This window comes from Nicotiana attenuata, chromosome 7 (genome assembly GCF_001879085.1).
Source record: "Nicotiana attenuata strain UT chromosome 7, NIATTr2, whole genome shotgun sequence".
NCBI lineage: Eukaryota > Viridiplantae > Streptophyta > Magnoliopsida > Solanales > Solanaceae > Nicotiana > Nicotiana attenuata.
This window is the reverse complement of record NC_031995.1, coordinates 6,747,584-6,757,402: the sequence shown is the minus strand read 5'-3', so window position 1 is coordinate 6,757,402 and position 9,819 is coordinate 6,747,584. Positions and strand designations below refer to the sequence as shown.

The 9,819-nt window shown below is 41.1% G+C and overlaps 1 protein-coding gene across 1 annotated transcript; it reads right to left on the bottom strand.

Annotated features, from left to right (window-relative positions):
• On the bottom strand, positions 2,277 to 3,602 carry LOC109229816. The gene is made up of 2 exons (XM_019395367.1): positions 3,377 to 3,602; positions 2,277 to 3,049 (listed from the first exon to the last, which is right to left on the bottom strand). The coding sequence occupies exons 1-2, from the start codon at positions 3,600 to 3,602 to the stop codon at positions 2,277 to 2,279; spliced, it is 999 nt and encodes a 332-aa protein (XP_019250912.1).

Here is a 9,819-nt window from a genome sequence, read left to right as displayed (position 1 = left end):
GTACCTGGCCGCCTGTATTCGGAGCTTTTTGGCTTCTTTCTTATCTTGCGGGAGCGTTCCTTCCTGCAAATAAGTTATGATACGATTGCGCCAGTCCCAAGTCAGATTTATAGAATGTACCTCGACCTGGTCTATCGAGGAATGGAGGAGGGTGACCACGTTTTCTTTGTTGATATTTTGGGTGGCTGCCGCCAACTTGGCGAGGCCGTCTGCTTCGGCATTCTGCGCTCTGGGTATCTGGTCGAGTCGGCATTCATCGAATTCTGGTAGTAGTTTGGTAATTTCTGTCTGGTACTTTTGTAGTCTCGCTTCTTTGATTTGGAAAGTCCCAGTGACTTGATTCACCACGAGATGGGAGTCGCAATGTAAGACGAGTCGTCGAGCGCCATATTTTAGGGCTAATTTCAATCCTGCAATCACAGCTTCATACTCGACCTCGTTGTTAGTCATTTTGGGGCATCATATGGATTGGAAAATCACTTCGCCTGTAGGGACTTCAAGGACGAGTCCCAGTCCAGAGCCCGACGCGTTAGATGAACTGTCGATATAGAGGACCCATAGATCGGAGGGAGATGATGCTCGAAGCGCCTCCTACTCTGCCTCAGGCAATGTGAAATAGGTGACGAAGTCGGCAAGCACTTGCGACTTTATAGCAGTTCGCGGTTGATATGTTATATCGTGCTCGCTTAATTCTATGGCCCATTTGGCCAACATGCTCGATAGCTCGGGTTTGTGTATGATGCCCCTGAGGGGGAAGGTTGTCACCACTTTTATGGGGTGACATTGAAAATATGGTCTAAGCTTCTGTGAAGCTACGACTAATGCCAGAGCTAATTTCTCAAGGTGGGGTACCTTGTTTCGGCATCAATTAGGGATTTGCTGACATAATAGATTGGAGACTGCGTACCTTTGCTTTCGTGGACCAGAACTGCACTTACCGCGACTTCGGAGACTGCTAGATACACTAGGAGGCATTCGCCTGGATCTTCCTTGACCAGTAGTGGCGGTGAGGATAGGTATGCTTTTAATTTCTTTAGGGCGTCGACACATTCCGAGTTCTACCGTAATTCGTGATCCTTCCTCAGTACATTGAAAAATTTATAGCACCTATCTGACGACCGTGAGATGAACCTCGATAGGGCGTCTATTCATCCCGTTAGCTTCTGTACCTGCTTTTTGCTGGTCAACGTCTCTGGTATTCCTTCGATGGCCTTGATCTGGTCTGGATTGACCTCGATACCCCTTTGTGATACTAGAAAACCGAGGAACTTACCCGAGGCTACGCCAAAGGCGCATTTTTCTAGGTTCAATTTCATTCCGTATTGCCTCAATATTTCGAAGGCTTCCTTCAGATGACCAATGTGATCCTCCTTCTTTTTTGACTTCACTAACATGTCGTCGATGTAGACCTCCATAGTTTTTCCAAGTTGTTCTTTTAACATTTTGGTGACCAATCTTTGGTATGTTGCCCCTGCGTTCTTGAGTCTGAACGGCATAACTCTGTAGCAGTATGTCCCCTGGTGGGTGATGAAGGTGGTCTTTTCTTGATCTTCTTCTGCCATTAGGATTTGGTTGTAGCCAGAATAGGCATCTAGGAAGCTTAATAGTTCGTGGCCCGCTGTTGCGTCGATGAGCTGGTCGATGTGTGGTAGCGGGAAGGAATCGTTTGGGTATGCTTTGTTTAGGTCGGTGAAGTCGACACACATCCGCCATTCCCGTTTTTCTTTTTTACCATGACCACATTGGCGACCCACTCAGGATACTTTGATTCTCTGACGGAACCATTAGCGAGTAACTTATCGACTTCTTCGCTAACTGCGTCTTTGATTGCAGCGTTGAACTTTCTCCTCATTTGCCGCACAGGCGGGTAAAGAGGGTCGACATTCAGCCGATGTGTGGCGATGTCCCTTGGGATTCCCGGCATATCTGAGTGGGAGAAGGCAAACAGATCAGCGTTGTTAGTTAAGAATTCATGGAACTTACCTGGTTCTGAGAGGTTGTGCCCGATATAAACTTTCTTTATGCTGTCAGCATTGTCCAATTGAACGGGGTCGAGGTCTTCCACAGTTGCCTTGTAGGCCTCTACGACATCTGGTTCTTTGATGGCCTCCGTCTGTATGTCGGGTTTGGTTCCCGACATGGCTGATTGCTATGCTTCCGCGCTTGCTCCCTTTAGTTGTTGGGTGTGCGCGCAATCTTGGGTGATACGGTAGCATTTTGGGCGGCACGTTGCTCGCCCCGGATGCTGAATATTCCCCATGGGGTAGGAAATTTGATCACTTGGTAGAAACTTGAAGGGACGGCTCGCATGGCGTGTATCCATGGACGTGATGTCCTATGATAGCGTTGTTGGCTGTTTCCTGATTCATGACGTGAAAAGTCATTTCCAGAGTGACTCCTCCAGCCAGAACGGGCAGCGTTACTTCTTCTGAGGTTCGTTTAACTGCATTATTAAAAACCGTTAGTGTTATGCAGCGCGATACTATCTTATCTTCAAGTCTCATCTGTGCGAGGACTCGTGGGTGGATAATACACGCACCGCTTCCGTCATCCACCATTATTCTTTTTACATCGGTATTCGCAATACATAAAGTTATAACCAGAGCATCATAGTGAGGGAAATACAAACCGTGGGTATTTGACTTATCGAAGATGATACTGTCTTCGAGGTCATCATACCGTTCCTCAGCGACTGTTCGCCTGAATTTGTGTGTAGTGGTGAGCTTCACATGGTTGATTACTGTATTGTTACCGCCGCCAATGATCATTTGTATGACACGAGCCGGTGAAGGTGTTTTTGGGGGTCCTTGGGGTTGATCGCGTCCATGAGCGAAGTTAGCCCGTCCTCGATCGATCAACAGTTCTTTCAGGTGTCCTTGGTTCAGCATTCTTACCACTTCCTGTCGCAAGCCTATGCAATCTTCGGTCTTATGTCCCCTTTCCTGATGGAACTCGCACAGAACGTTTGATCTCCGGGTGCTTGGATCCGACTTCATTATTTGCGGCCACTGCACCTTCGTGCCGAGCTTTTCTAGTGCATACACTATTTCTGAAGGAGAAACGCAAAAGTTATGAGTAGATAACAATGAGGGCATACCTCTCTCATTTTGCTGTGGCACGGTGCGTCGAGGTGTGACGTCTGCATGTCGTGGTGGAGGTGGGATGGATTTCCAGATGTAGGGCTAATGCCTCTCTCGATTGAAACGGGATAGTTGGTCCCTTTGACCGTTGTTACGGTAGTCTCTCCTTATTTCGGTTTGTACTGAGGTTAGCCGTTGGATCGGACCATTTGTGTCATCCTCATCTACCCTTACTTCGGCACAATATGCGTTATGGATTTCTTCCCACGTAGTGGGAGGGTATTTCATGAGCCTACTTAGCAGCTTTTTCGTTGCTTTCGACCCATTTCTATTTAACCCATTTTGGAAGGCTGCTACCGCCATCCCCTCCGATACATTGGGTAGGCTCATTCTTACCCTGTTGAACCGGGCTAGGAAATCCCGAAGTCCCTCGCCTGTCGTTTGTCTAACGGCAAAGATGTTATTTACCCTGGCTTCTGCCTTTTTGGCTCCCGCATGAGCGATGACGAATTTATCTGCCATTTCTTCGAACGTTGATATCAATCGTGCCGGCAGTTGGGAGTACCATGTCAGTGCTCCCCCTGTTAGGATTTCACCGAACTTTTTCAGCAACACCGATGACACCTGCTCTTCAACAGATTGTTGCCTTTCACTGTCGTGACGTAGTGGACTATGTGATCTTTTGGGTCTGTGGTGCCATCGTATATTTTTAAGTATGGCAGCATTTTGAAGGTTTTTGGAATATCATGGGGGGTCGCCACTTCACTGTAGGTTTGCTCGATGAATTGGCCGACGTCTCGTTTTGGTAACATCTTTGGAGCGCCCGGTATTTTATCGACCCTTTCTTGGTGCTCCTTCATCTGATCACGTAGTGTTTTATTCTCAGTTTCCATTTCTTCCATTTTCTTTAGGATGGCTGCAAGCGCGTCGTCACCTGCATCGTTGTCAGTGTGAGTATTACCTACGCATGGAGTTTCTGGTTCGTCAGTGATAGTTGTGGTGTCAGCGCGCATTGTGCCTCCGATATCCCTTTGAACAGGTTTGTCGAGTATACCGCTCAAGGTGTTTGTTAACCACTCTTCTAATAGTCTTTTCACAGCAGGTGGAGCTTCTCCTACTGTGGATGTTGAAGTTTCCCTCTCGCGCGAGACGGTCACGCCTTCGTGCGGGGGGGGGGGGGGGTGAGGTATCTCCCTCGGGTGTGGCGCCTGGCGTTGTATTTTCATTGTCTTCCCGGCCTCATTGATAGAATCCATAAGGTTGCTAGCGACGCCTGCTATTACTTTTAGTGTCGCTTCCCCCTTTCCTGCCATTGTTGATCTTTGCGAGGCCAGGAAGAGGTGATTATTTCTTTCAAGGATCTAGATGAAACTAACGTCCCAGCTAAAGAAATCCCCACAGACGGCGTCAAATTATTTGATTCAAAAGATATTGGAATCTAATTGAATAAATCAATCAAAGAAAATGAAGGGGTAAATCTCAGCTAAGCATAATAAGCTCTAGAACATAAGATGCAAGTATTGAACACAATGGAAAGTAGTTATTGATTTTATGTAAAAGGCGATAATTGTACAGTGAGAAGGAATCTTCAATATAGAGAGAGTTTACAAGTTTTGCTTTCAAATGAATCGTTCTCCAAAGTTCGAGAGAGCCCCCTTACTAGGTATCCCTTGCCCTATATATAAGGGCTAATCTATTTCTGTACCCTAGAGGACATACCCTAGGGAATATACATGGGAATATTCCAAAATATCCCTAATTGGGCCTACACTGCTGCAACAGCCGTCCGTCCTCTATCCGTTATCTGTCATCTCTCGTAGGACGTCCCGCTTACGAAGATCTCGTCTTCCATTGCCTTTGGCAAATAGCTGTGGTTGTCCAAATTTGGACTCATACAGTCATTATAACATTGTTTGGCTAAATTCCACACTACCCGGGTTTCCGATCCTAACAAATATGATTAACATTGTATAATATTGTCTGCTTTGACCTTTGGAACACTTGATCGCATATCCAACAATTTTACCTCAAACTAAGCTCCACATGGCCAATTAACAAGCCCCCACTACAACTGGCCCATCTACAAGACTCTGAAATTTCATGTGATCCATTACCATAATCCACTAATTAATTTTCAAGATTCATTGACGATCGAGCATTTACGGCCATCAGAACCCATAGCTAGTTACTTCTTGTGCGCATGCATCTCCAAGCTACCTTGGCATGGTAAAGGTAGCAAATCGAGCCCTTTCTTATCACTCTATCATCTCCATATTCCTGTCAAAGTTAGCAAATGGAGCCCTATCTCCATATTCGTATTATCGAACCATTGGCTCTAATTGTTAGCGGCTCCCTTAATATGTGTGATACTTTTGGGCCAAACTCCCACGCTTTTCCCTTAAAAGTGTCTCACACCATTTATTAAAAGCATACCTTACACTTTAAATGTACAATAACAGATAATGAATGAAAGAAAACAAAAAAGTGGAAGAGTGCTACTAGTTCAATTGCGTTGAACTTGCAGTGGCTCTTCTATCTGTTTTTCTTTTAAAATTTCTGATATCAGAAACCATTATCACTCTTTTGTGAAATTATAGTTACTAGTATACGTACCCGCGCGATGCGCGGATTGTTTCAAAGGAAAAAATGATATAGTACAAATATGTCTTTATTTCAGACTAAATTTAGCGATCACATTCTAAAGAATTAAATCAAAAAACAAATATATGAATTTCATAGGATTGCATGTGAGGGACCACCAATATTTATGCACTAAAACACGATTAGTAGAGAAGGTTGGATAACTATAAGAAGCAAAAGCTAGAGTAGATTTCCTAAAATACACTTCAAGTGCATATACATATCGCCCATAGTTGCAGGGATAATAAAACAATGATAATAAAATTAACTTATAATTTTATATAAATATAATATATACAAAAATTAATATATCAAAAAATAGGATATAAATTAATTCTCAATATTCTTGAAAACCATTGGGAATAACATGGATGAAGAAGCGATTAAGCTTGGAACTGCATTTCAAGAAATAATCAGTGCTCCACTTGATGCCAGATTGAAAAAATTTCAGATCACTTAGAATCGCATTACAAAATCAGACCTTTGATTTTGTAATGCAATTATTAGTAGCATGTTACTTTTCTATTGAAACTATATAACAACGAAAGAAGAGAAAAGCAAATGAGTGAAAGGAAGAAAAGAACTCGAAAATTTGTTGCTTTTCTATATTCAAGTTAAATATCTCTTCATAATCTGAAGAAGAAAGGAGTGAAAGGAAGAAAGAAGTAAAAAATCGTTGCTCTTTCTAGAAATTTAATGAGTGTTCTAGAATTACAAATTATAGAACTTACCTCCTGTAATCCAGAATTGTTGAGTGATATGCGAAGAAAGGAAAAAGAATTGGATGTATATATTGTAAAAGTGTGAAAAATCTGAAAAATCATGTTTTTGGGACTCCGACGAACAAGGATTAGTGGGTTAGGAGTTGAGATCATGGGATCACATCGTGGGTTGTTTGAAGTTAAGACCCCTTAGGGTTTAGAACTTTACATGGAAAGGCACGCATGAATGGAGTTGATTCCTTGTTGGTAACTTCTTAAGTTTTATTCCTTGTTAGTAAACTAATTTTTAAAGAATGTAAAAAAATTGATATATTATTTTTAAACATCCACAATCGTAACTTCCTATTCCCGAATTCTATTCCTTTCTTTGTAACTTCTTTGTTGGTAAGTAAATTTTTTTTAAAAGTAAAAAAATAAATATTGTATTATTTTGAAATTCAAATTTAAAAAGTAAACTAATTTTAACTAAAATAACTAATTATGTCCTAAAATTGCCATATGGCATTTTCTTCACACGACACATGGCGAATTCTCATGGCCGACTTCTTTCTTTTTAATAATAGATAGATTGATGTTGACGGACTAAAAGATTCATATATACGTGACTTTTGTCTTGGTTTTTGCAACTTTCCACGTTTAGCTGAGTGGGAATATGCATGTCAACTACCAATGGTGGAGAGAAAACGTTTAAAGATTTTCTACGAGAGCAAGTCAAATATCATAAAAGGGAAAAAAAAATTGTTTAACCAAAAAATATAATTTCGGTTAAAACTAGAATTTGAGATGAAAAATCGGGTTACTGATAATCAAGAGACCAAAAAAGAATAATAGGCTTTCTGAGAATAATAATAAAGCAGCGAACAAGTTTTTATTTCAGTATGATGTCAACAATGATCTTTTCCCAATACAACTTCCTCCTTTTATAGTTGATTCTAGATAAAGGAATGAAACCTAAGCTTTAATGAGACAATTATGGACAATAAATGATATTAAATGAGCCGTTACACAATCATTCCTATTAAATACCAATTTTCTAACGTATCAGGTATTTAATACTGAATTTGGACTCCTTTTTGTCTTCAGATCCATGTTTTCAATGCTTTCTGATCCATTGGCTTTAAATGACTCGAATTGATACGAGACTCGTATCTAAACTGCTTCTCGTGCCTGTTTCACTTCCTCTTCTCGTACCTGTCATCTCCCGTACCTTTTTCTTAATTGTTATACTTTGACTATTTGTCCAGTCCACGTGTCACGCCACTTCATCTTCAATATAAATTCAACTTTTTCCGAATACAGATAGTCCCCCCACTTTTTATTTATTTATCAATTAAATATTTGGGAAGTGGATCTTCATTAAAAAGAGAATTTTTGCCATAATCAATGCGATGACAGTATTGCCTCTTCAATTGTCTCTTCTATTTAATGCACCATATACGTGTCGTCTGCTCATTAGTTCTGCGATTTTGCAGCCTTTTTCTAAGGCTTTTGTAACTCCACTATTCACGAAGTGATAGTTGCCTTTATTATAGGCTTTCCATCATTACACTTTTTAATTACTGACGGTTGAGTTTATATATAAACTTGCCCCTTTTCTTTCTTTGTCTTCTTCTCCATAAATCTTTAGCAAACGTTTTTCTTCCTTATTTTTGCTTCCCTTCGATTCATCTCTGCTCAACAATGGCGTCTCCAAACCCTAACCCTAGAAAAGTTCCTATTTTATACAAATTTCCCAATGCCCCTGTTAGACATAGAAGAGACAGAGGAGGCAGACTTCGTACAGGGTTAGAATCTACTCGAGGCGGCTCTTCTGGTTCTTCTTCTAGGAGTTCTATTCTGAAAACTCCTTCTTCTAAAGGTAAAGAAATTGCTGATTCTTCTCGAGAACCTTTAGTTGATGAAATCGTACCAAGTGATTTATCTTTTGTAAGTGATAGACAATCCCTTCAAAAGCAAGTTACTGGTTTAGACAAAACTGACACATATCCTACATTAGTGACCGAACTTACAATCCCTACCATCAGAGGAGATTGTAACTGGAAAAATAATCTTCGAATGTCAATTCCTTCCATAAACCAAAGAATTTCTTCTTTTAGGATTGGATACTCTTTTGTCTATACTTACCCTTTTACTTTGGGTTTTAATCCCCCAATTGACCCAATCATCCTCGATTTTTGCCGTTTCTTTAATATTTGTCTGGCCCAAGTTGGTCCTTTAGTATGGAGAGCAGTGGCTTGTTTGAGATATCTTTCTACCAAAGCCACTGTTAATTTCACCTTTTCTCACCTTATCCATTTATACCACCCTAATTTGATACGTCATGGAGTCTTTACCTTAACTGCGAGAAGCAAGAAGGTTTTGGTAAGTACAGAAGATGACAATGATCGTGGATGGTATGCCCGTTACATTGTTGTGCGTACGGTGGATTTACTTGGTGAAACAAATATTCCCTTCCCTGAGAAGTGGAATTTTGCACGTAAGTTTCTTTTTTTATTTGACTGTACCTCTTTTTCTGTTGAGAATTTCGATTCTTTTTCTAAATTTGTCTCTTTTTGGTTTTTTGTAGCAACCATGGGAGATGTGGAACCTGTTCCCAACTTCCGTGGTTGGGTAGATTCAATTTTGAAGGTTGCTCCTAAGGAGCAAAGAACTTGGAAATCAATTTCCGCTTTACATGGCTGGAAAGTTAAAACACACGGTATCGCCTCTTTTCTTTATACATTTTTCTTTTTGCACATTAAGTACTTTTTTCTTAATGTTGATTGTGTATTCTTCTTTTAATCAGGATTTGGTAACAGAGGAATGACAGCTGATGTTGTCACAGCCCTTCGCATGTCTGGTAATGCTGCACTTGATTTGGACAAGACTCGAACCTTGCTTCAAAAAAGGAAAGCTATAGGAGAAGGTTCTAAGAATGAGGAAGAGGGAGGTACCTCGTCAATAGCTAGGCCACGAATTAGGAGACGAGTTATTAATGATGATGAAATTGAAGATACTCCTGCTCAAACTTCGACCACCGAGCCTGTTTTGATTCCTTCAGATGAAGACACCATGCCAAGAAACACAAATGAATCAACTCAGCATCTCTTTGATAGTGGTTTGAGAGTGGCGAGCTCGGACCTGTTTTCGATGAAGTTCCTCTTTCTTCATTCGCACCTATTTCTTCCATTCCTTTGCCAACCGTAAGTGTTTCTTTGCCAGCATTGACTACTTCTGTTCTTTCACCAGTTTTAATTGCTTCTACTTCCATTCCTATGTCTACTTCTTCCGTTCCTGTTCCCACTCCTACGACTCCTGTGGTGTTTACCTTTTCTACTACTCCCCCTTCTGCTGTTCCATCTTCATCTGTCCCACATATAGAAGTAAGTTCCAGTCAA

Excerpts from the sequence above, each read along its gene's own strand:
- LOC109229816 (XM_019395367.1), bottom strand. The coding sequence starts at position 3,602 with ATGGCAGATAAATTCGTCATCGCTCATGCGGGAGCCAAAAAGGCAGAA. Across the intron at positions 3,050-3,376 it reads AGCAACGAAAAAGCTGCTAA|AAATAGTGTATGCACTAGAA; the intron begins GTAGGCTCATGA and ends TTTCTCCTTCAG.